The sequence below is a fragment of the Alosa alosa genome, chromosome 16 (assembly GCF_017589495.1).
Source record: "Alosa alosa isolate M-15738 ecotype Scorff River chromosome 16, AALO_Geno_1.1, whole genome shotgun sequence".
Classification (NCBI taxonomy): Eukaryota; Metazoa; Chordata; class Actinopteri; order Clupeiformes; family Clupeidae; genus Alosa; species Alosa alosa.
The window spans coordinates 12,050,232-12,077,625 of record NC_063204.1 but is presented as its reverse complement, the minus strand read 5'-3'; the positions used below and the strand labels follow the sequence as shown (position 1 = coordinate 12,077,625).

General features: G+C 43.8%; 1 protein-coding gene across 1 annotated transcript in view; it reads left to right on the top strand.

Moving 5' to 3' along the window:
* Positions 1-27,394, top strand: part of grik4 (glutamate receptor, ionotropic, kainate 4) — a 342,198-nt gene that overhangs the window by 147,645 nt on the left and 167,159 nt on the right. The window contains 1 exon segment of the mRNA XM_048265809.1: positions 17,987-18,121. Coding sequence (XP_048121766.1) covers positions 18,040-18,121 — 82 coding nt within the window. The 5' untranslated portion in view covers positions 17,987-18,039.

Sequence of the window (27,394 nt, the reverse complement as noted above, 5' to 3'; positions counted from 1 at the left end):
CTGTTGCTCAAAACCTAAAGCTCTTCTGTCTTAGGCTTTCTATATGTATTTCCATACAAAGAGTGAAAGTTGGGGTATCAACAAAAGAGAAGTTGAAATACACAGTAAAAATGCAAGCAATATTGAAACCAAAAATAGTGATTTTTCCCAAATAATATACTGTTCTTGAATACAGTATTTTACAGCAAAACAAGAAAACAAGACCACCAGATGTACATGGAGTTTTGAAAACACTGATTTTGTTTTTTTTCCAAAGACAAGTGTGTGTGTGTGTGTGTGTGTGTGTGTGTGTGTGTGTGTGGGTGGGGGGGGGGGGGTGTACAGTATGTATTCATAGGCCTAGAAACCCTTTCAACTGCAGAAACAAACAATTCTACAGTAAGCGTTCATAAGGCATTTCTGGAGGCACAGAAAAATGTATTGAGCTAATGGTACTGTAACATGGGGACAAACAAAAATTAAGTAAAAAGACAAATTTTACATAAAGTCAACTTTTTGTAGAACATTACTGTAAGCTAAAGTCCGATTACTGTAATTTTCAAAGTATCTGCATTGGTTCTGAATATTTCAACCGGAAATCCTCTAGGAGCAGATTGAAAGGGTCCATACCTATATAGAGAGTATATCTATTCATAGACCTATACTAAGGCAATGATTGGATGGTGTTCAGTAAATGAAATAGTGTTTGCACATGTGAAGAGAAAGAGTGAAGCACTGGTGATTTAGTGTGGCATTTTGATAGGTTATGTTTGAAGAACGAAATCAAGTTACTTCCTGTTAGATTTTTATGTGTTAGGTAGAAAATTGTGTGTGGTGTTTTGCAAAATGTGTTTTAGTCAATTGAAAACTGAGTCAAACACTGAGAATTAGTGTATGGTTTTGCAGATTTGGTGTCAGGTTATGATGTTTGGAGGACATATTTAGAAAATTGTGTGACAAGCAAAGATTTAGTGTGTAAGCAGTTGAAAAAAACTGTAAGACATCTATGCAAGGACACTTTAACATTAAAGTGTGTGTGTGTGTGTGTGTGTGTGTGTGTGTGTGTGAGTGTGATGTGTGTATGTAGTACTGTGCCTTGGAGTCAGTTTAATTTCCATATCTTTGCATTTTCTGAATACCCCCCACTGCAGGCTAAGATCTGTAGGGACACCATGTGTGTTTAACAGGTCATTGGGGGCAGGGGTCATACTAATAAGTACATTCCTCTCATAGAGGACGTAAGTGGACCTGGGAATTAGTTTTCTTTCTGCATTAAATCAGGATGCTGTGTCTGATCCAAATGTCCTTGGGGAAATTAAACATTAATTATATTATTAATGACTTTAGTATCAACATTTTTTTTTATCATGATTAGAGGCACCAGAAGCCTTGATGTTGCTTTCTTAACAGATCAGTATATATTCAGAGTGTAGGTCTTTTACTGTCTGTTATGCTATGGAGCTGAGGAACGCGGTGTTCTTTTTGGAGCCATGCCAACCAGTGCTGTGCAGCTCTATTGATTCCCGGCATGACGGCACATTGCTGGTTTGTTCCATAATATCCCATGCTGCTCTTGCCAGCCGCACAGTGCGTGATATCCTCTACAGAGAAGCATCAGAGTAAACACGCACGGGGAACAGTCCCATAGTCAGCATAAATCATCAAATCAAACACACACACACATACTGTACACACACACACACACATACACACACACACACTCTCTCTCTCTCTCTCTCTCACATACACTCTCTCTCTCATACACATACACACACACACACACACACACACACTCTCTCTCTCTCATACACATACACACACATCTGTGTTTTGAAACTCATAGTTTTCACATACATTAATCATACACACAGTATATTGAATTTCCCCATCACTCATTTTCTCTGTCAGATGTGATTCTATCCTTAAGCATCTGGAAGGCACTGACCTACATATAAGAAAGAAAGAAAGAAAGAAAGAAAGGTGAAGGATAGGTAAAGGATTTAACCAGAGAATGAAGTATCCACAAAGTAAACGTTTTCATCAAAGAAACTTAACTGGTATGTGGAACAAAATGTACCTGTTCTTATTCCATCATTAGAAGCTGATTAGATCAACATACAGTGACGAAGCAGGCCTATTAGGTTTTGGGATTCTAATGTTCTAATAGGTTCTAATAGGTTCTAATAAACCTTATTGATCAAGCACCCCTCCTGCCCCTCTTTCTTAATCAAATTGATCATATTGAATTAATTCAGTATTGACATAGAAATTATAGTTTAAAACAAGTAGTTAAAGGAAAATTCCGGTATTTAGCACTTTAGCACACTCAGTGAGTTGCACAGTTTTGAAAATTAACATTAAGGTTGTTTTAGGACATGTTTGAGCATGCCTGTAGGCAGCCACTCTGAGTAGTCAAAGGCGATTCAAAACGAGTCAGAAAAGTCGAGACAGGACCAATCATCAAAATTTCGGAATTTTTCAACCAGAAAAGGAACTCAAAGTGCTAAATACCGGAATTGTTTTCTTTAAGTAGTTTATAACAAATAGTTAAGTCATTTTTACTTTTTTGCATGTTGAATCAAGCAGCAGATTGCTGAATGCTGATTTTTGTTTTCTCTTTGAGATGTGACTATGACTTGAAAACAGTTAATTTGCCTGTCCAATTTTGAATTAGTATTGTCAGCAGGTAATGAACATGATTTTCTTTTCCTTTTTCAATTTCATTTTCTTTTTAGACTGATAGTATAATTATCTTCTAATGAGATTTATTAACATACCCCACAGGCACATATTATGTGTTTCATTGTAATAATAACAGTAAATGTAGCAAAAACAATACAGTTCATCTGCATTTTGCCTTTTGTTTGCTTTCTAACAAATAGGCTACACTTGGCACATAACAAAGCATTCCATTCGTGGAGTATAAAAATAGTTTTAGAAGACTGTCCTGATTTGTACTCACCGCTATCATGTCTGTAGCCACGTCCATTGATTATAGTGGAAGCTAATTGTTGCAGCATACGCTCTTCGAACATAACTTTTCAGTTATGTGCTTGGTGTAACCTGTTTGTAACTGTGCCCCCCTCATACAAACAAACTTACACACACACACACACACGCGCGCGCGCGCGCACACACGCACACACAAACACACACACACACACACCCATACACACACATATACAAACTCAGACATAGACACTTCCATATTGTACAAACTCATGCTCTGCCAAGCCATTCTTCTAGGGAATATGAATGCAGAGAAACAGTCATGTGCACATGCCCTTGAAGGGATTATGGTTGTAAGAGTATGAAAGAGACTCCCTTTTGTTCTTGTATTTGTTCACGGCTGTCCTCTCTGCCATTCCTCCCCCATCATCTCCCAGAGACCTTGAAGACGTGTGATTGCAGAAGCAGCTTCAGCAGCCTCGCTGCCATCTGGCCCATAACAAGCCTCTTTCATTTCGCTTACTACTCAATTCCTTTTCTTTCTCCTGCTTTAAATGACTCTGATTAGCATGCTAGTTAAGACACCTGAGAGACAGAACACACACACACACACACACACACACACACACTGCAGGAGATCCAAACACCAGCCTAATCAGGGACGCTTGTAGGTGGGGATGCAGGAACTCTCTGGAGTCATTGGGAGTGAATTCCTGCTCCTCATTATACCATTGACCTGATGTTCCCCCAGAATTCATCAGCATCTAGTTAACTCACAGTCAAGTTTCTCTCTAGTGGAAGGGAGCTCTTGATTTTAGGTAATTTGGTTTGAGTGAGTAAAATTAGATTTCAACACATGCCTGTCCGTTACTGTTATCATGATCACAACTACTAGGGTTGTTGACATAAGCAGAAATGGAATGTAATCAACATTCCATGGCATACAGCATGGCAGGTAAGATTAAGTCAGTGTCACAACACTTCAACTTTTTTTTTCCATTTACAGTCAATTGAAGAAAACATTGGTCTTTATATATTTTCCTTTTGTCATGGTAACGTTGCCACAGAAATGCAGACTCAGAAAAGAGGTGTGACAGGTATACAACAGCAGGACAGTGCATTGATTGCTTTTCATACTGAATGCCGGAGAATGCCAGACTGTGTGAATTGATGGAAGAATAATAGCATTTTTTGTATGATGAAATAAGGCCTTGGCTTGACTTGACACACATACACACACACACACACCACATATACACACACACACACGATACATACACACACACATACATACACACACACACACACACGCACACACACACACACACACACACACACACACACACACACACACACACACACACACACACACACACAGATACACAGAGTTGTTTTCTCATTAGTCTTTCCACTGATAGTGTCTGTCATTGGCTCTCTTCTCTGAGGAGAACTCACAGAGTTCTCCTCTCCTTTTCTTTCCTTTCCTTACCTCTCCTCTCTTCTCCTCTCCTCTGTCCTCATATCCTCTCCTCTGTCCTCATATCCTCTCCTCTCTTCTCCTCTCCTCTGTCCTCATATCCTCTCCTCTTTTCTCCTCTCCTCTCCTTTCCTCTCCTCTCTTCTCCTCTCCTCTATCCTCATATCCTCTTTCCTCATTTCCTCTCCTTTCCTCCTCTCTTCTCCTCTCCTCTGTCTCGTATCCTCTCCTCTCTTCTCCTCTCCTCTCCTCTCCTCCTCTCCTCTCCTCTTTTCCTCTCCTCTCCTCTCTTCTCCTCTCCTCTGTCCTCATCTCATCTCCTCCTTTCCTCTCCTCTCCTCTCCTTTTCCTCTCCTCTCTTCTGTCCTCATCTCCTCTCCTCTTTTCCTCTCCTCTCCTCCTCCTCTCCTCTCCTCTCCTCTCTTCTCCTCTCCTCTGTCCTAATCTCCTCTCCTCTTTTCCCTCCTCCTCTCCTCTCCTCTCCTCCTCTCCTTGTCCATCTCCTCCTCTTTTCCTCATCCTCTCCTTCTCCTGTCTTCTCCTCGTCCTCTATCCTCATATCCTCTCTCTCTTCTCCTCTCCCTCCTATCCTCCCTCCTTATCCTCTCCTCTTTCCCTCTCCTCTCCTCTCTCCTCTCCCTCCTCCTCCTCTGTCCTCATCTCCTCTCCTCCTTTCCTCTCCTCCTCCTCATCCTCCTCTCCTTATCCCTCTCTTCTGTCCTCATCCTCTCCCTCTCCTCCCTCCCTCTTTCTCTCCTTCTCTTTGCTCCTCTCCCTCCTCTCTTCTCCTGTCCTCTGTCCTTCTCTCCTCTCCTCTTCTCCTCTCCTCTCCTCTCCTCCTCTCTCTCCTCTCCTCTATCCTCATATCCTCTCCTCTTTTCCTCTCCTCTCTTCTCCTCTCCTCTATCCTCCTCTCCTCTCCTCTTTTCCTCTCCTCTCCTCTCTTCTCCTCTCCTCTGTCCTCATATCCTCTCCTCTTTTATCTTCTCCTCTCCTCTGTCCTCATCTCATCTCCTCTTTTCCTCTCCTTTCCTCTCCTCTCCTCTCTTCTGTCCTCATCTCCTCTACTCCTTTCCTCTCCTCTCCTGTGTTCTCCTCTCCTATCCTCTCTCTCCTGTGTTCTCCTCTCCTCTCCTGGAGGCTCCTGGTAAAGACCTGAGTGTGTGTTTGTCTCTTAAATCTTCGCTTCAGCTTTGCCCTGCAGCAGGTGAGAGAGTGTGTGGGCGGGAACTACTACTCGAGTGCTCTGTATGTGTGTGTGTGTGTGGAGGGGTGGGTTGAGGGTTGTGAGTGTGTGTGTGTGTGTGTGGGGGAGTAGCCATGCATCTCTCTTTGGGGAGATGGCAATCGATTAGCCATTTGTTTCCTGCTGGAGCCTCTGCCAGACGCTGCAGGCCTCAGACAGGAGCAGGAGGAGGAAAGGAGGAGGAGGAGACAGGAGGAAAGAGAAGGAGAGAGGAGGAGAGAGAAGAGGAGTCAAGAGGAAAAGAGGAGGAGAGAGGAGCCTCCATCTCAGCAGCACCCTAAGACCCCTCACTGGATCTCCAAGTCTCTCCAAGTTCTTTCTTTCTTTCTTTCTTTCTTTCTTTCTTTCTTCAATTTCAATTTCAATTCAATGAGCTTTATTGGCATGACTGTAAGTGTTACAATGTTGCCAAACATTTCTTTCTGTCTTTCTTTCTTTCTTTCCTCACTCTGTCTTTCTCTCTCTCACACCATGCAATCTCTCTCTCTCTCCCTAAATTGCCACTCCCTTTCTCTCATTTCTCTCTCATGCCTGTCTCTCTCCTCTTCTCTCCTCCTGATCTCTTGGACTGTGTCCATCCAGTGCACCCAGCTGGCCTGTGCTCTGCGTCGACTGTCCGTCTGTAATGATGTGCGTTGTGACGGGGGCATCAGGTATTGATGAGAGCCGCAGCTCAGCTTCCTCTCTCCTCTAATGTCGTCTTTTTCTTTGTTCACTATTGAGCGTCTGAATCCCTTTAAAAGGCCATCAGGCGCTTTTGTTCACAGGCTGGGGCTACTATGGCTTCCTGTGTGATTTCCAGACATTTCCCCTCATTGGTGATTCAGAGATCTGAGTAAATTACATTGCAAACAGATTTCCCCATGCAGACAAAAGGTTGTGGAAACAAATGTGTGTTCAAACAACTCTGCCATTGAAATCTCGTTAGTGAGGAAAGAGGAAATGGGTGTTGGACAGGCTTAAAGCCGCGTCCACATATTTGGCAACTAATCCACAAGAGACCATGCGTGACAAAGTTATAATAGTTCCAATTTTTGAGGCGACAAGAGATAGGCAGCAATCAAATCACATTACATGTGACACTTTAGTCTACGTGTTGCCACGGCTGGTGTTCAGGAAACCATGTGCAACTGCAGCTGAGCTTCTCTCCTTGATGATTCAGACAGCAGACTCTTATTTACAAACAAATTCCCCACACAGTCAGAAATCTGTGAACGTGTGTGTTCAAACAGCCCTGCCATTTAACTCTCAAACACACACACAGGCTCCTTCTCCCTGGGGCAGGTGTAAGTGTACACTAGTGGATGTGAGTAATAGTTGTTTTTTCTAAAAGTCCTTAATGACTACAGATAAGAGTGTTTCTTTTCCCCACTGTGCTTGGACTCATTACCTCAGAGTTAATGTCTTCTCCATTGGTGCAGCCTCTTAAAGAGAAGCAGCAAAGCGTGTTTGGTCCCAACAGTCGGAGTCCACTGGGCTGATATCATTTGTCACTGGCCTCTCTGAGGATGGACCATGGGGCCCACTGGGCAGATATAATTTATGGCCTCTCTGAGGGATCTGCAATAAAGCCAGGGCTAACAGGGGCCTGTCACTTCCTGCCGGAGCTGTTCAGCTGGCTCAGGGGTTTGGAGCTGGCCATAGAGCTGAATCAGCAGGCCAAGGGTGGGACACAGGCCATGGAGGAGGAGGAGGGTGAAGAGGAGGAGGAGAAGCAGGAGGAAGAAAAGCAGGTGGAGGAGGAAGAGAAGAAGGAGAAGAAGCAGAAGACAGAGAAGAAGATAGAGAAGGAGGAGGTAAAAAGAAGAGAGAGAACAGGGGGAGGAGGAGGATGAGAAGGATGTGGAGGTGGAGGAAGAGGAAAAGATAGAGGAGTATGATGCTGACTGAGTAGACGTTCTTCAGCTTCTCCCACTCTCCCTCCTCCTCTTCACTAAGTTATAGCATCACCCAGAGCACAGCACTGGTCTCAGAACAGTGAACAGAACACCTGGTCTGATTTCTCTGATCTATCTATCTATCTATCTATCTATCTATCTATCTACTTCTCCTCCTCCTCTTCACTGAGTTACAACATCACCCAGAGTACAGCACTGGTCTCAGAACAGTGGAACACCTGCTCTGATTGAGGCAGATCACCTCTGCCAACCCCTCAGCTGACCTGGATATGCAGCACTACTCAGTCCACTGCACCGACTGGAGAACACCACGACTGACACAGCACTTGGGCAGGGAGTCTGAAAAGGCAGCGGCAAAGCATAACACAATGCTTAGACCATAATAATTTGATTCATTCAAACACAATTCTATCTCGTCGCTAAGTGATGTTAAGTACTCATTTCTGTACAACGAAAATAAACATTCCCACTCAGATGAAGAAATGTACTGCTTCGATTGGTCAGAATGCCTGAAATGTTCCTAAGCTGTGTCAAACTGACATTGATAAGCCTTGCATTACGCTCTGAAAGAGGAACCACTTGGAACGTTCAGTTCATTTATCACTTGCGCAACACTGGCAGTACCATAGACTGTACCATAGACTGTATAGTCTATGGGCAGTACCAACCATTCTGCCAACCCGCCTTACTGTATCTGACATCAGAGCTGTTTTTTTGGGGGGTTTTTTTGCTCTCCTGAGACCAGAGAGCAATACAACATCACAACATCCTCAGTCCAACCTGATTTGCTTCAACCAACCAGCTATTACTGTTCTAGTGACACGTGATTACCTGATGGGTGTGTGTGTGTGTGTGTGTGTGTGTGTGTGTGTGTGTGTGTGTGTGTGTGTGTGTGTGTGTTTACATAAGGTAGGTGTTGGTGTGTTTATGTTTGTGTGGTTTGCTCCTTGCGTCTGCGGGATTTATGTGTGCAGGTAGTGGGCCGTGGAGGTCACTGTTACCCTGGCAGTAAAGTGGGACCTGTCTGTGACCCTGGTCAGCTGGAAGGCAGTGATTCAGCGTGCATGCAGCTCCTGAAGCACCAATCATTCTCCTTTATGAGGCGCAGCTTAAAGCAGAGCCTTAGTCTCGGCTGCCCTCAAATCACTCGCCCTTTACAAGCACAGAGACACAGCGCCAGATAAACAACTTTCTATCTCTCTCTCTCTCTCTCTCTCCTCTCTTAAACCATCTCCTGCACTTATATTAGCAGTAATATACTGGAGTAGACTTACATAATGCACGTGTGGAATCGGCCTTCAGTGAGCTGTAAGTGGGACTATAACAGAGCACCACTCAAGTCAAGTCAAGTTTATTTATATAGCGCATTTCATACACAGAGGTCATTCAATGTGCTTTACATAAACAAAAGCAAACAGTAATAACATAAAAAGCATAGAATATACTGTAGTCAAAGAATAGTTTAAAAGGTAAAGATCATAATAAAAAAGAAAGCATAAAAGCACAAGGTAAAATCATTTAAAAAAAGAATAATTAATAAGACAAAATAAAAGCAAAAGTAGTAAAAGACAAGGTAGGTTTATAACAGAATGGGAGTGGGGAGAGTCCAGTCTGAGAATGACCCACTCTCTTTGTCACCCATCTCTCAGTCTATCTATCTCTTGTGCTCTCTCTCTCTGCCTATGGCATCTCTCTCTCTCGCTCTGCCTGTCATCACTCTCTTTTTCGCTCTCTCTCTCTCTGACCTTCACACAATCACTTACACTCTGGGCCAGATGTACTAACGCTTTTGCGCCCATTTCATGCGTATTTCTTTCGCAATGTGCGTGTAAAATCATTGCGAGGTATGTACAAACAGGCCGCAATGATGTAAAAGCGCAAACTGCCTGTCGCGGGAGCTGAAAGTGGCAGATTGCTATTGTCATGTCATGTATATGCATTCATGGGAGGATCCTGGGGAAAGTGGGAGTTAGCGTAGAAAGATGGGAGGGGAAGAGTAAAGAGCGCCTAGTTATGTATTCCGCGGTATGTACAAAGACTGCTCCTGAAAGCGCACGTCTATTCTGCGCCTAAATACTTCCGTCTTGTAAAAGCAGGTGTTAATCCACATTGCAGTTCAATGCGTCAATAAGAGAACCTTTCAAAGACAACAGAATCGCTATTTAGAACACCAGTTTTTGTGGTGAAAGTATTTGTACTACCAAAAGCAACCTTAACTTTCGTTGGCCTTTCGCATGTCTTACTTTCACTTTCACGTCATTCACTTAAACTTTCCTACTTGCTAGATTTGACCAATCTTCCATAGCCTACGTGCACAAGTAGTTTGAGTAGAACTACTGATCTTCATTATCTCCCTGCTTGTTGACATCTTATCATGTATGGTATTATTTCATGATCGTTGTCAAAACGTTAAACGTTTGATTCTTTTTAATGTTGTCATCAGTTAACTTCATTCAACTGCGCTTGTAGGCGCTGCCATTCAGTTGTGGACGTTCGTAAATTGCATTTATGGGCGGAGAATGGCAGAGAAAGGCATAGTTTACACTAAGGATTGAACGATTGATAAATACGACAGAAACTTGGGTCTGACAGCGCTCGCAATCTGCTGTGTGTCCATGGCGCTGATAACGCTACGTTCGCTAATGTACGTACATCTGGCCCTCTGTGTCTTCTTCTCTTGATCAATTTTCTCTCTTTCTTTCACTCTCTCTGTCCCATCTTCTATTCTATACTCTCTCTCTCTCTCCTATCTCTCTGTCCTTGCCTGGGTGGTAGGCCTATATATCTGGCAACTTGATGTATTGTTTATTCCCTTATAAATTATGTTAATGTATTGAGATGATTCTAAGTGATACAGTAACGTCCTCTGCGTCACTTTGTTCATTCCCTGTCACCCACGCATAATGATATGCATATGGAATATGCCGATCAAGCAAGGTGATTCTGTAGCCTACTGTTGTGCTGGATTCAATCAAGCGGACGGATGATAAATAAAGCGTTCATACCCACACACACACAGCTTAATGTGTGGAACAGTGGAAATGACTGTATGGAGAGACACATCATGGTCACCTGCAGAACACCTTGTGAAGCCCTGACTCCTGACTAATATAAACAGTCATTCGTCCAGCTTGGTCAAGTGATCTCTCACCGACTGATGCTGTGGAGTGAACTTTTGAGTAAGGATGAGTCTGTCTATCACAAACACTTCAAATATCTAGTCTAAATGGCAGGGCCTCACTATATTATGTAAGGACAAAATAGGTGATACACTCATCACCAATTCTAGAGTAATATGCTATAAGAGTACTGCCATATCTTAACTATTCCCATTTAGTGCATTAGTATGAGCATGCTTTGCTTTCCCATCTCACTTAACTGACAAAAGAGGAACAAGTCCTGTGAGTGTGATGCGGCTGCTATCATCACATGCTGTCTCACTGCAGCTAAACTCTCAGATGCTGAACAGACACACTCAGATCATCATGTTGTGGATGCGTGTAGGTGTACGTGCATATATTTGTTTTGACGTTCCGTGATGGCCTCTGTAGCTAATCCGTCTGCTGTTGTTGTCTGGATCTTGTAGAAGCAGCTGAATTCACAGCCGCTGGATTGAGATGCTCAAACATAAACACGGAACATAAATTACTGTAATGCAGCTTCAGTGCAGCCTACTCATTCCACAGCTGTGCACACATTCAACAAATGGTGCTTTCTAAAACAACGTTCGTGAGAAGACCACAGGCATAATTGCAGACACTGACCCCACTTCCACTTCTAGGGGCTCACAATGACGCTCATCCGATAGGGGGTGTCAGCGGACATCACTTAAACGGGATCTCAGCATCCCAGTAATGTTATATTATTATGACCGACCGCCGTTTTTTTCTTTTTCGCATGCCCAAATTTCCGTCAATGAGTCCCGGGACACTGAAAGACCGGGGTACACGAAACTTGGTGGGCATGTAACCCCACATAGATAGCATGGAACCATCGTTTTTCGTTTTGATCTGTAGCCCCCCCGCTGGACTGGACCCCCCGAAAGGAGGGTAGGGCAGACACAGTTTTCTGTGAATATCTCGAAAACCGTAGGGTTTAGGAGGACCATTTTTTTTTGTATGTTGATCTCAAGGGGCCATGTCAACCCATTCCATAACCACTCATTTCATGTATAGCGCCACCTAGTTAAACACAAAAAAGTAAAAATGAGGTGTTGTAATTGAAGGTATCTGTGACCTAACATAGTCAAAACTGCACGAAATTGGAAGTGTAGGATCATTATGACACCCTCTGTATGCACGCCAAGTTTTGTGGAATTCCGTTCATGGGGGGCCACACAATAAATTCATTTATGTTACTATACACCAACTGGCCTGTAGGTGGCCGGAGACAGTTTTCTGTGAATATCTCGAGAACCGTGGGGCCTAGGAGGTCCACCTTTTTATGTATGTTGGTCTTAAGGGGGCATGTCAGCCCATCCCATTACCACTTATTTCATGTATAGCGCCACCTAGTTAAAAATTAAAAGCAAAAATTAGGTGTTTTTCATCACAATATATCTGGCTGACAAGGTCAAAACTGCACGAAATTAAAAGTGTAGGATCATTATGACACCCTCCGAATGCATGCCAAGTTTTGTGTACTTTCGTTCATGGGGGCCTTACAATAAAATAATGTATGTGTACATTTAGTGGCATTACACAAAAAGGATTCCCGGGACACTGAAAGACCGGGGTACACAAAACTTGGTGGGCATGTACCCCACATGGATAGCATGGAACCCTCATTCTTAAGTTTTGATCTGTAGCCCTCCCCGCTGGACTGGACCCCAGAAAGGAGGGTAGGGCAGACACAGTTCTCTGTGAATATCTTAAGAACTGTAGGGCCTAGGATGACCATTTTTTTCCGTATGTTTGCCTCCAGGGGTCATGTTAACCCATTCCATGTGCACACATGTGCATAAACAGATACACACGCACACACATACATTTACAGTAATCATCATTATGACACATACTCACACAGTAGACATATGCGCATGCATGCACATGCACAAACACACACGCGAGGCAAACACAAGCACACATACACACACACACACACCCACACACATAAACACAAATTTGTACGCACACATGCACACAATTCAAGAATTTTTCCCGTCATCTACTCCCTGAATTTTTGGTCATTGATACCCGGGACACCGAACCACCGGGGTACATGAAATTTGGTGGGTATGTAGCCCCACTAGACTTTTACGGAAAAATTTCATTTCGTCCCCGAAACATTCACAAAAAATCCATCCATCCAAAAATTACCTTTGTTTTTGATAGCTGTTGAAAACGGCATGGAACTGACAGAGATGTTTTTGTTTATAAATACATAAAAAATAAATAAATGAATAACATTATGCTGATACCTTTTGCTTTTCCCAAATACAATGTAGCCTACAGGTGTAAGTGACCTTTCATCAATCCAGTTGCAATGGATGAACTGTGATGAACTGCCCTACTTGTGATTGTTTAGAGATTTTAAAGGTTTTATAACAATGCTACATCTTCTTTGGCTATTCTACAATCTATTCACCTTTTCAGCACCAGTAGGCTACTTTCTGTGCAGCCGCACACACACACTCAGGCATGCCAAACAAGCATACACAAAAGTTTCAAGAGTGGGGGATGGAGTAAAATATGGAGACAAATTGAAGTGTTATTTATTTTCGCGGAACGGATGTACAGGACTGAGCGGCGGTCATATTTTGTACCGCTATGCGGTACATCTAGTTCTGAATATGTTTATTCTCAGGTTAATATCAACCATTCTGATGGACAAACTAGTGAATATTTGAGTGTTCTGCATATTTAATCCAGCTGTAGTCTTTGTGTTGTTTCTCTAGAGAAGAATAGGCTATGTTAAATTCTACTCTAAAATGAGAAGTTGCCTTGCCTTGTCTTGCCTTGCTTGTGTCCTGAAACGACAGTAAACTTTTTCCCTTAGACAACTGTGCGATCGTTTCTTCCTCGTTTTCCCCCAAACCAAAAGCTGTAGCTGCGGCAGAGAGGCTGCTCTGGGAGAACTCAGACGGGAGAATCTAAATTTCCTGTAAGATCGCTGATCTGAGACTGCACGGCAGCACATCCGCGGCTTCATTTATTTAAAAAAACATACTGAGTGCAAGTCTTCCAAGATTTAACAAGGACTCGCCCAGCGTGTGAGAAGTGCATCTATGAATAAAAGAAGCTTGAGGAGATCTGACCTCTGAAGCAACTTTTAGAATAACTGGCACAGCATACTTAAGTCACGGCTGATCTCTTACATCGGCACATCTACCTTCTCTCCTCTTCTTCTTTCATAAAGAAGGCTACAGGCAGATTCTGCTTTTTCTCTTGCCTGCCCCGTAAACTCTGTTTTGCATTGATTCCATCGCTGATGCAGCCAGCGATAAAAATGCGAAAGGCAGATTTCCATTTCCTTTGTCTGATTTAATTGGCTGCAGCTGTCAAATCTGAGAGCGAGGCAAGAAATAAATAACATTTCCGCAATTGACACCTGATGCGCTTAGAAATTCAATTTGATGGATTGTGATTCGTGAGTGACACGTTTGTTGAGCGCCTGCGCTATGCAGGGTAGTAGGAAGTGGATGTGAACTCATGTTTGGCCAATTTACAAGATCCTTTTCAAGCATCTGTGAATCCTCATTTCATTTGGTTATGAGGTTGCTGTGAGTTTCACAGGCTTGTTGTGGGGCACAGGGTGAGTGGTGAATATCAAAGCTTATTTTTTATTGTTTAGCAGGAATCCAATTCAGGCAATCTTTTATTAATTAAACAGAGTGTTTTATTAAGATTTACAGCAATACCACCACTACCATTTTCTTTTGTACTTTAATTATGTTGTATAAGGACTCATCCAGTTAATTTTACATGAATATCTCTCTCTCTAACATCCCCTCCCTCTCCATCCCCATGATAAATATTATTGGCTTTTCAAAGTTAACTTTAGATTATTATATAACATCAGGTTCAATCTCACTGCTTACTCTGTGGTACTCTCTCTCTCTCTCTCTCTCTCTCTCTCTCTCTCTCCTTATATATACATATTCCTGACATCCACCGCTGCTATATATATATATATATATATATATATATATATATATATATATATATATATATATATATATATATATATATATATATATATATACCTGCCACTGCTTTGCTCACAGTGAAGAAGAAAGTGCCACTCCTTCCCTGTCTTGCAGGGACTGTTCTGCCTTCTTCTGGCAATCATTTTTTCCCAGTACCTGTTTCCACTGCACATTGTGCTGCCTGAGCATGAGCCTGCACTTGGTCAGGGTTTGCTTCTGCTTTGTATCTCTGACAGATCTCTGGGAAGATACTTGATACTTGATTCTATTTTTCTCTCTGCTACTTTTGTTATTTTTTTTCCCCCACTGAACGAATTCCCCATCTTATTCACACCTTTTTGTGATGACTTTCCCCCAGCTGCTTAAAAAAGTCCATGCGCCAGCAGCAAGTCATTCATTTAAGCATAAATCTCAGAGCCAGTCAGCCCACCAGCAGACAGACCTCATTAGAGAACATTGTGACAGATCCTCAGAACACACAAGGATACACACACACACACACACATATATATACACACACATACACACACACATAATCCACATAAACACATGAGACAGCCTAGTTTGAAAAGCTGAGTTGAAATGTCAGAGGTAGGCCTTATTAAACTGTAACAATCCACAACAAAAATATGAGCAATTGTACAAGAAAACGCATCGACACGGATCAGTCAAGTTGTGTGGGAACTAAGCAGAACCATTGTTAGAACAAGCTGCGTCTGAAGAGCTGCAATGCTACACAGTGTTCGCCATTATGTTCCGTTTTCTCTCTCTTTCTCTCTCTGCTTCCCCCATGTCTCCTGCCCTGATGCAATCCACACCCAATTTTGACCCAGTTTCGTGTTTGCTCTGATGAGTGTGATGTGTGTCTGTATGTCTGTCTGTCTGTCACACCTTGTTTTGGAAATGTGTGTGGGGGAAAAAAAAGCAGGGACACCTGCTGTCTGATGTCGAGATTGGACTCCGTGTGTGCCAGCTGATCTTGAAGATGACTGAAGAAACACTCACCACATCCTAGACACATCAAAAAGCGTGTGTGTGTGTGTGTGTGTGTCAGGGTTGTGCACAATTCAAATTGCCATTCTGCTTCCTGTTTGCTACCTCAATTGAAATGCAAGTGAAATTCAAGAATTGAATTGAAATTTAAGAGCCAGTTTCAATTCAATTCTGGAATTTTGCACAAGCCTTGTGTGTGTGTGTGTGTGTGTGTGTGTGTGTGTGTGTGTGTGTGTGTGTGTGTGTGTCATACATATGTATTTACCAGGGGAGTGCATGTTGTGCATCAACACTCCTGCCTTCATTACCCTTGTCTCTCATTTCTGTACCCATTTGCTCATTCATCTCTTGCTGATGGAATTCCTCTCCACTGGAGGTGACTCGCTCATAAATTAGTGACAGGCCATCGCTGATAATGAAGTGAATTCAAGTCACCTTGGCCTGTCTGCAGTTCCTGTGGTTGTGTTTCCTAATGAAGGTTTTTATTCATTTGCATTTATAAAATCTCAAAGGCATCTCACATTAGGGGTGTTCTGTTACTCTGTTAAGACACACCTTGACTTAAAACTGTGTTGCTTGGGATTGTGATGCTTTCAAACAGCAGAAATGAGTGATATTAAGTCTTGTTGCTATTGTGTGTTTTTGTGTGTTTGTGTGTTTGCGTGCATGCGTGCATGCGTATGTATGTACTTGTGTGTGTGTGTGTGTGTGTGTGTGTGTGTGCATTGTGCTGAGCAGGCAGATGTGCAAACACTGTTCATTTCAAAGAAGTTTGTTTTTCTGCTCAGCGTTGTGTGGAAAATCTGATTGCCAAGCAAAAAAAGACAAAGTGAAACTGGCATGACAAATTTGACACATTCAAGACGTTCTGTTTAGCACAGAGAGATCTGAGTTTGGAGAGTTCTTGTTCCTGCAAAGGAGATGACAAGTGACAGAGAATTAGAAGATTGCCAGAAGTCGTGCCAGAAGTGTCAGAGAGGTTCAGAGTGATTCCGAGCAGCACTCGATATTGCGCTGGAGTGTCCTCCTCCGTTTGCCAAACCCCATACAGCCATTCATGCTGATTTGCCATAATTGCATTTGAACTAAATTGATTGGCCTTGTGTACATTTTCCAACTGTCATTTCCCCCACTGTGATAAATGAATTACCAGCGTGTTAGGCAGAGAGGAGCCTGTTACGTTCTCAGTGGAGGACCTTGGCTGGCTTTGTTATGTCTTGTATAGATTGTTCCAAGGCTTCGAGTGCGCTACGGAATATGGAAAATTGCGAGTGCGGGATTGAGAATCAGTAGGCAAGTCAGTGAATTCAATTAGCCTCAAACGAGTCTGTGCATTTTAAAGTGTATTCAGACCCTCTCTACTCTCACAGGGGAAAATGTGTGGCAGCTGTTATTTGTGCGATGTTTGCTTTGATATATTCTCGGAGTTGGGGAGCGTTTGGAAGGCTGTCTGTTGTTCTATCCACCTGAGACTCCCAGGAGAGGCTGGTTTGCGGGATTTCATCCTGAGCTGAATGATTCTCTCGAAGCCACTCGAGGAATTCAAATTGTACCACTTCTCTCCACCGCAGATGGGCTGCTCATTCAGCTAACGAGCTGGCGGGCCGCAGAGAGTTGTCTGGTTTGGGAGGGAGGAGGAGGAATTAAACGTGTGACTAACTTGCTCACTGACACTCAGCACGCCTTCCATTATCTTTCTGTTTGGTGGGGAGCGACATGCAATGTCATGTCATGAGGAGCAGTCGAGCTGTGTCTAATGTGTTACTACACACGTCTGGTGATAAATCTACACCAGTGCTTCTGAAGGAAAGGTCACTGATGTATGTTCTTGCACAGCTGCATGATTAGATTTGTCTACTCTGATGCTAAAACCATTGCTTTCTCTTGTCTTTGTGTCTGTGTGTGTGTGTGTGTGTGTCTGTGAATTTGTGTGTGTGTGTGTGTGTGTGTGTGTGTCTGTGTGTGTGTGTACTGTATGTCCCTGTGTGTCTGTGTGTGTGTGTGTGTGTGTGTGTGTCTGTGAATTTGTGTGTGTGTGTGTGTGTGTGTGTGTGTGTGTGTGTGTGTGTGTACTGTATGTCCCTGTGTGTTTGTGTGTGTGTGTGTGTGTGTGTGTGTGTGTGTGTGTCTGTGTGTGTGTGTACTGTATGTCCCTGTGTGTTTGTGTGTGTGTCTGTGTGTGTGTACTGTATGTCCCTGTGTGTGTGTGTGTGTGTCTGTGAATTTGTGTGTGTGTGTGTGTGTGTCTGTGTGTGTGTGTACTGGATGTCCCTGTGTGTGTGTGTGTGTGAGAGCAGGTGGCAGTGACGAGGGGTATCCCCGGGAGAGGACCCATGAGGAGGCATAGAAGATGCTCGCAGCCTGGGCGCCTCTGCTCTTCTTAGCAATGTGGGTGAGAAGCTCTATCTGCGGCCCGCTCTCCTTCAGACTAGGTGAGGACCTCTTGGACACACACACACACACACACACACACACACACACACACACACACACACACACTCTGGGGCACACACACCCTGGAACACACACCCTGAGACCCACACCCTTGGACACAGACACACTGGGTACCATGACATCCACCACTCAACCCAGCCATGCATTGTGCAGCCACACTGACCGTCACACACACTGAGACTCCCACCCTTGGACAGACACGCACTCTGCCCACACACACTCGGGAGCACACACACCCTGGAACCCACACCCTGGGACACACACACACACTGGGTACCGTGACATCCATCTGGCCATCGTACACAGTTGTTCTGTAAACTCCCTCCAGGCCCTGAATCTGTGTGGGCCAGGAGAATTGACATGTTCAACAATGCTTATGAGGAGCAATGGAGGTGTGAGGCATGCTCTGTCGGCAGTGGCTTTCAGAAGTTCACTTTAGGCTTGGTTCAAAAGCTCTGTCACCCCAACTGCGTTGCTGTTCATCAGCTTCATGCTGATTTTAAAGAAGTCGGGCTCCTAGGAATTGTGTGCACGTTTTGAATACTAATCAAGCACAAAGTTGAGGTGGCTCATATTAAATCCTTTTGATAGTGTGCAGAATTATTGTGTAAAACTGTGGACATTGCAAAGGCATATCACGAGTCTGTGGTTAATGTGGTATGCATGCGATCTGAAGAAGGCCAGACTGGCCGAAATGTTATCGCCTCAATAAAGTAATTAGCGTACTCGGAGTGTGCGGCATCTCTCTCCTTCAACTAAGTTTTATTCCCAGTTGCCTGCACCTCGATTTTGGTGTGCGTTTGCACCTCTCCTTCCAAATGTAGTATGTAGTATATTGTGGTTGTGATCCAGTCTTATATTCCTCCAGTGCTGGTCCAGTTTAATGGTGGTCCAGTCAAGCACTGACCTGGTGAATTACGAGTGCATGAAAATGCAAAAATGGCTGCTGAATGAAATATTGTTGAATATTGTCTAAAATATAATCTAAGTAAAAAGATGGAGGTCAGATAGAGAAAAAAGCTGGCGGGGAGTCATAATTGATGACAACTGACAGTTGGAATGGCTGAAGAGTTAAATAGTTGAGTAGTTTAAATAGTTAAATTATTTTATAGCAAATTATTGTATTGAGGACTTATTTTGAAGTTGAAGTTGACAGAGGAAACAGTTGGTGGGAGTTGTAGTTGATGACGACTGACAGTTGGAATGGCTGAACAGTTAAATAGTTGGACAGTGAAAATGGATTGGTTGTTTAATAGGATAATATTACACGGCTCTTCAGAGTGCTGCAGAAAGTTCCATTCACATGAATGGGCCTTCCCAACGTTCGGGCCTATGTTAAATCTATATAAATCACCGGCAAAGTATATAATCACTGCTGTCAATGGCAACGGGTTGATTAACATCTTTCATATCCCTCCGCAAGAATTCCGTTCGCTTATTGCAATGGAATTTCATTGAAAGGGAAAGTAAGCTAGTAAGAAGTTGCCACGCAACATCTGAAACTGTCAAGTTCTATCTGTGTGGCGAACTATTTATTTTGTCAGCGGAAGACACGAAACAGTAGCAAAATCGTTTTTAAAGATTCATTGTGTTAGGTTTCTTTTCTCGTTTTGGCAAGTAGCCGTGTAATAAGCGGGATAATGTATTGTCCGCCGGTAATTATCAGAAAATAAGTCCGTTCAGGTCGAAGCAGTTCTCCCTGTCGGGACTTATTTTCTGATAGTTACCGGCGGACAATACATTATACCTTACTTATTGTACTGAGTACTTTTATTTTGAAACAGTTGGCAGGAGTCATAGTTGATGGCAACTGACAGTTTGAAAGCCTGAACAGTTAAATAGTTGGATAGTTAAAATGGTTAAATTATTTAAAATGGAATTATTGTAGTGCGATTAACACACCGGTTTGCATTCAGTCTCCCTCTTCACCCCATGCGCCATTCAGCCTCATTTCCTCTCCGTGTTTCGGCTCTCAGCGGCCACTCTGAATGAGTGTCCAGTGAGTCATGACATTCCTCACGCAGTAATTGAATATTGGCTGACCTGAGCAGAGCAGAGCGGCAGCTCAGAGCTGTCTGGCCCCTTCGTCTCCTGAATGGCGGCTGCCAATGTATGGAAATCCTCCGCTGCAGAATGAAAAACGGGGTGTGTGTGTGTTGGGGGTGGGGTGGGGGGTTGCACTAACGGGTTGGTTCAGGCCGGTGCTGCTCTGAGATTACTCAGCTGTTCAAATTCGGTTGGATAGCGGCCGGCAGCAGCGGACCGGGCTCTGGCGTGTGTGCGGGATTAAGCCGGATCCGCCTCGGCCTTGGTTCCGCCACGAGTCCTGGATTAGGCCGGATCATAGTGGAATCTGTTCCACAGGCGACGGACAGCTCTCTGGGGCTGCAAGTCTGGGGATGCTGGAGAGTCCAGTCTGTCAGAGCTGCATAGCATACCTGCTTTTATCAGTAATGTACACAGCTCTGATAAAATGTGTGTGTGTGTGTGTGTGTGTGTGTGTGTGTGTGTGTGTGTGTGTGTCACCATGACCAGCAGCACTGTTCTACAGATTGCAAAAGCAATTCCATCATTTGTCTGAAACTGTTAGATCAAAAACCAGGTGAGACCTCTATCCTCTGATTAGCACATGACAGGCTCCTCACCCACTCTATTCTATTATTCAGTAGCCATTATTCTGGGTGGATTTTGAAGTGTGTCTGTTGCTAATTGAAGTCATCAAACTCAACCTTTCTGTCTCCTTGCTGCCTCGCGGTAATGAGTCAGGTTTGTTTTCTGCTCTCCAGCACAGCTCTTTTGCCCCTTTCTCTCCCCTGTTTCTCCAGAGCCCCTCTCTGAAGTGGAGCCTTCTGGTCTCTGCTTCTGTATTTGATGGCTAATTAGGCGACTGGGGCATTTTCCCCATTGTCTCACATATCACTCACTGCTAAAGTATAACTCACATGTCCGCATCAGAACAAAGCCATTCAGAAGCCTTAACAATAGAGTACCGAAGTGTGACGTTCTGTTTCCATGACGGCAGTGTCACTAGATATAAACAAACTTTTGAAGTGGCTTCACAGCATTGAATGTAGACACGTGGGATCAATCTAATCAATTGTTTTAGAAGTAGGCTATAGCCATTTAAACATGTTTTACCTGCTAGGCAGCAGCTTAGCCACATAACATGGATTCCCTGGCAGGTGTAATAGAAAGAAACAAAATTCCAGTGAATATGTCACGTCTTAGCAAAGACTGGTGGCTGTTAACAATGACGTTTTTTGCCTCAAAAATAAAGCCAAGACACGTCTGTGAATTCAAGGATTTTAACCGCATGCTGTGAAGTAATATGCAAGTCTCTTTTACGGAGGAAACCCATGCTAAAATAAAACTCTGTAGTCACAAATTTGATAGTGTTTGTATGAATATACAGCATGTTGTAGTATGTGATTACTGTGTAAAAAAATCTATACTAACGTCAAAATTATTTAAATAGATTAAGAAAGCCACCGCTATGCTATGGTGAATACTATGGTTAGATTGATTTGTTTAGATACAGTGAAATTGCTGCCTTGACAGCGTTACGTCATGGCTTCGGTACTCTATTGAGAATTCAAATGATTCTAACCGGTAGAATGAGAACACTGAAGAGACAATAGCAACTGAATGCATATGGTAGCATTCGAACATCAAAATAGAGGTTCATAGAGCCATATTACAGAAATCAGAAACCTAGTATATTAGGAGACAAGAAATAAGTTCAATCAGAAGGCCGCATTGGTAATTGCATTACATTGCATCCTTAAGGGAGGCAACGCCATCAGATGCGCAGTTACTTAGCGCCTGTGCTGTGTGAGATTAGAACTGATCTCAAGCATTAGGATTAACAATTAGTATTTAGGCTTGTGTGTGTGTGTGTGTGTGTGTGTGTGTGTGTGTGTGTGTGTGTGTGTGTGTGTATGTGTGTGTGTGTGTTGTTGCTGCATCACTCCAGGAGGTGATATTTAAATCCGGAACCCCTCCAGTCCTACCTTGCTGCCAGAATGTCACTGTCTGGTTGTCACGGGGACACATCAGGACCAAAATAGCATCTTGGCGGAAGCCCAAGGGCTCTGCAGACACATAGGTGACTCCAGGACTTCAGGTGACATCACTCACTGGGCAAAAATGTATCACAATGATTGGGTTGAATATAACCAGTAGGCAGGAAGCTGTTTATGCTCCAGAACAGGTCATGCTGGACACCTACCCAAACACCCTGTATATTGTGGCGCTTGCATTTAAAAGAAATTCAATTTGTGGTGTTAAATCAAGCCTCCTTAGAATGCTTGTTCTGTAGCAGATATAGGAAAAAACGCCGAAATCCTGCATTCTACCTAGAGCTTGGCAGTGTTGAAGTCGCCTAATGGAAATTAAAGTCCATGCTTCACAGCAGAGCAGAAGAATAAGGAGCTCATGCAAAGCACTGCAACAGGCCAGTGAGTCATTTTCTGCTTTGTGGATTTCCATCAATGGCTTGATGCAGAAATCACTGGGTGCAATGGCATCTGTTACTACCATATGCGCTACTTTGGTCTGGACTATGAATGGCACCAGCCTGTGTGTGTGTGTGTGTGTGTGTGTGTGTGTGTGTGTGTGTGTGTGTTATGTGTGCGTCTGTGTATGAGTGTAAGACAGAGTAAGAAAAGAGTGGTGCATGAGCTTGAACTGAATGAATGGACATATGTCTCTAAGGGCTTAGGGCCCTGTGTGTGTGTGTGTGTGTGTGTGTGTGTGTGTGTGTGTGTGTGTGTGTGTGTGTGTGTGTGTGTGTGTGTGTGTGTGTGTGTGTGTAAAAGAGAGAGAGAGTCCAGTGTGGATGACTGATGGTCTGGTGCCCTCCCCCTTTAATCGCTGGCATGGAGGCGGGCAGCATCTCCCCATCTCACCAGGCTGGGTGGACGGCAGAGTGGAGGAGGGGGTGGGGGATTTTGCCGGGTCTCTTATTCAGTCATTTAAGGGCCAGTGGACACCAGGCAAGTGTCCACAGCAGCAGACGGATGTGCACCTGGCCAGCACCTGAGTTTGGTGCAGATGGGCCATGAGCCAGGTGTGAGTCAGCAGGCAGAGCGACAGAATAAGATGATCATCATCGGGACTGGAGCTACTCGATTTGGGCTGGATGAGGGGGGAAAGCCACAGCCAGTCGGTCAGAATGGGACAGTACCTTACTGGGGATGGACTGGGCCTCACTACAACCCTAATCTGGCAGAACATACAGACACACAGATAAACACACACACAGATAGTAGGAAGGAGAGTGAGTGAGAGAGTGAGTTATGTTTGTCATGTGTTTTTTACAGAGATCCTTACAGAGATCCTTACAAGGATTGAGGCCAGATTTTCTCAGCCATCAGTTTGTTAAATGATTAGAGAAAGTTATTCTGGTTAGTTAACTTTCTGGTTAGTTAGTCCTGGTAGTTGTGTTACCTTCCGTAAAGCTGCCTGAGATTCCTGCTAGCAATACTCCATTTGAGCTGTTCTTGGTGCTAAAGCCTCATACTGACGCTGTCTGTGGTACTGAATCTGAAAACTGATGCTGTTCATTGTAATGAAGCTGCAAAAGGATGTTGTCCATTGCATTGATGCTGCTGCATACTGGTGCTGTCCATGTTGCTGAATCTGCATACTGGTGCTGTCCATGGTGCTGAAGCTGCATGCTGGTGCTGTCCATGGTGCTGAAACTGCATACTTGTGCTGTTCATTATAATAAAGCTTTATACTGGTGCTGTCCATGGTGCTGAAGCTGCCTGCTGTCTACAACCAAATAAACCACTGTAGTAGTTATTTCATCTGCATTTGAATTTTCTCACCTAAAGTAAAGTAAAGCGAGTCTCTGTTACATAAATGCAACTTCAGCTGAAGTGAAAAGGTGAGAAAAAGAATTATAAAAAGGAAAACACTGCGAGAAGACATCTCACACCTGCAGCTGCTCTCTAATGAAAGGAGCGAGGTGAGGACTGAGTGCAGCGCATCTTTATGGAGCCTCTAGATTCCCTGGCAAATTAAAAAAGCACTGCCGTATACAAGAAACATTTGCTGTTGTTGTTATTGTTGTTGTTAAACCCCCACATCTTCCCAGCAGGGGACTAAAGTCGACCACTTGAGGAGGAGTAATGAAAAAGCACACACAGTGAAACAGCCTCCTGGTTCTCTTCATTAGAAGCCTCGTTCTTTTTAGAAGTGCACTAGAGAAGGCTATGGGCGGAAAGTGAATGCAGCTGAAATAGAGCTTTACTCTCCTTACTCAGGCACAATCCATACTCCCACACAAGATGCACAAAAGTCACTTTTATGGCCACGTATCCATAATTCCGACCTGTAGCCATTTCTGATGTTTGCTTGTGCCACAGCATCCCACAAAACACTGTTTTACAGTTTGTGTTGAGAGAGAAGTCAAGGTTTCTACTGAAAGTGCACTTCTGTTTATAGGCTTGTAGATGTGTAGACCTACTGATGTTATTTCCTACATACCTGTACAATGCCATAGTGCCACCATTTATCACTTCCTATAATGCTACATAACTCATCCGTGTTACCCTTAAGCAATATCTATGTATCCATATAATGGGTTCTTATGTGATGCCACAGTCCAGTTGCATCTGAGTCAGTACATATCTCATGTTATTTAGGTGCTCTAAGCGATGCTGGGTAACGTCACTTCTGTTGACTTTCAAACAAAACAGAGAGCTAGTTCGCTACTTCCTCCCCCTCCCTCCCGTGCTGCTCCTGTGCAATTGAAACTCTCCTAAATGCGCATCTCGTCTGTGATTTGCTGGAACAGTTTGTTATGTTTTTATGGGCTAGGTTTGCCCAGGTTGTTTTTGTTGCCGTTTTTGGAGCCTGGGCTGTCCACAGAGATTGCGTTTTTTTACAGTGTATTCAGGACACAGACAGCTAGCGGTTGGTTAGGTGATGTTTGCAGTAAGTGACATAACATGTTTTAGCCTAAAAAACGTGTGGCATCGCTTAGAGCCCCTTTAATGATTGCTGAAAGAAGTTCCCTGGTGCTTTGGCTGGGGGGTCATTTAACATTTCATGTCCTAACTCTGATAGAAAGGCATGATGGTGTGATAGAAGATATGAGTAAATAAAGGAGTGGAGAGGCAGAGAGGAGAGAGAAAAGAAAGAGGAAGGACTGATCCTCTTCTGGACGTGTGCCAGTCCCTGATGAGGGGCTGGAAGGAGACATGGACTCGTGCCACCAACTGGACCATTTGGCCTTGGAAGCCCTCATCAGGAGCGGTTTGTTTTTCTCTTTTGCAAACAAACACAAACGGATGCAGCTGGGCGGGAGGTGGGAGACCGTTAAGCGCAATGTGGCCCAGTGTGTGTGTTTCTTTTATCTGTCAGGCATCATCTGCTCTCTCTCTCCCTCTCTCTCTCTCCCTCTCCCTCTCTCTGTCTCTCCATCTCCCTCTCTCTGTCCCTCTCTCCCTCTCCCTCTCTCTGTCTCTCCATCTCCCTCTCTCTGTCCCTCTCTCACTCTGTCTCTCTCTCTCTCTCTCTCTCTCTCTCTCTGTCCCTCTCCCTCTCTCTCTCTCTCTCTCTCTCTGTCCCTCTGTCCCTCTGTCCCTCGCTGGGCAGCACCAGTGTGTGTGTGTGTGTGTGTGTGTGTGAGTGATTCATGGCATTGCACAAAGATGACAGTGAGGTCAGGAAGGGCTCCATCACTGCCGACGGGTCCAGGTCGCCACAGCAACAATAATGTCTCATTTCCATGCACACACTGTGGCGGCCGTCTGTGAAGTGGCAGCCGGTGGACAGACCCAGTGCTATCAGGCCATCTGCACCTCCTGCTCCTGCCACCTCCTGCCTCCTCCCCCACAGGACAGGACAGGAGAGCTGACCAGTGGTGTGGGGTCAGACTGAAAACAGGGAAATGTCATCACCTCCAGTTTTTTTTTTTTTATCAAGCCAAAAGACAAAGTCATCGGAAAACTCAGCACTGGTCCCAAGGACACCTGTCCCAACCTCCAAGAACCCCTTCCATTTTATGTGATCATTATTTGATCTAACAACTACTGTATATGGCAGGGTCTGTTCAAGGTAAAGCAATATGAATAAATGTATATGGGTATGAAAATATATGAAATATCTGTAAGGAGATCATGACTCACACTTATGGGAGAGTAGATGCTCTTTAAAACCCAATAATCAACCAGAGAGCAGAGATTTGGACTAAGTGGGGAGTAGACCTCGAGCAGACCTTGAATGTGAATAAATGAGGGGGAGACCACAGGAAACAGCATTAGTGTATTCCATTTACCTCAGAAGCCCAAACTCAGAGCAGGGAATGACATCACACCAGAATCTAAAGATGAGGTTACCACAGACTACTTTCTAAGTTGGACGTCCAACTTCAAGGACCGTTGCTGATGAAACATCCAACTTGGAACTCAACTGGTGCAGTTGAATGGAGCTAACTGACAATATTATTAATAGGAATCAAACGTTTGGCAATCATGAAATTATACAATACATGATAAGATATCAACAAAACAGATAGTAAAGGGCAATAGGTCTTCTCCACTTAGAAACATACTCAAACTATTTGTGTAGCAATCATGACAGATTTAATTGTCTAAGAAAGAGGATGATGTGAAAAAGCAAAAATAACACAATCCTCTAGCATGCCTGTAAGTGTGTTGACAAACATACACAGAAGCAGTGGAGGATAATGGTAAACACTGAGAAAAAAACTGGTGAACACTGGTAATTCACTTGTTGACACAGCCACAAATTGCACTGAAACCACTTACTTAAAGCTACGTTGTTTTGAACATACATGTATGCGCTGAACGCAAAATTAGCCTGCAAGAAACATGGTGATGGAACAGGTGCACATCTGAAGGGGAGGAAATGATTTTCAGAGGACTTTAACTGCAATTTAAGAGCTGAACAGCAACCACGCCAATGAAGTTATTATTCAGAGTGCTTTAGGTGTAAGTATTTGAGTGACAGTGCGGCTAAAGTGGATGTAAATGTCACAGATTGTCAGTGATGCAGAGTGTGGCGGATTGATTGTGTCACCTTAACATGATTGTCAGACGGTCATCAGCATGAGCAGAAGGGACTCACATTTAGGCGGGGATTACATCAGCCAGCGGCAAGCGGCAGCAGCAAACATAACGCAACGCTCAGACCATAATAAGTTGTGTCTCGTTCCTAATCAACACAAACGGTTTGTCAATTGAATACGCTCGCGTTGCGCTTTTAAAGTTGAACCAAGC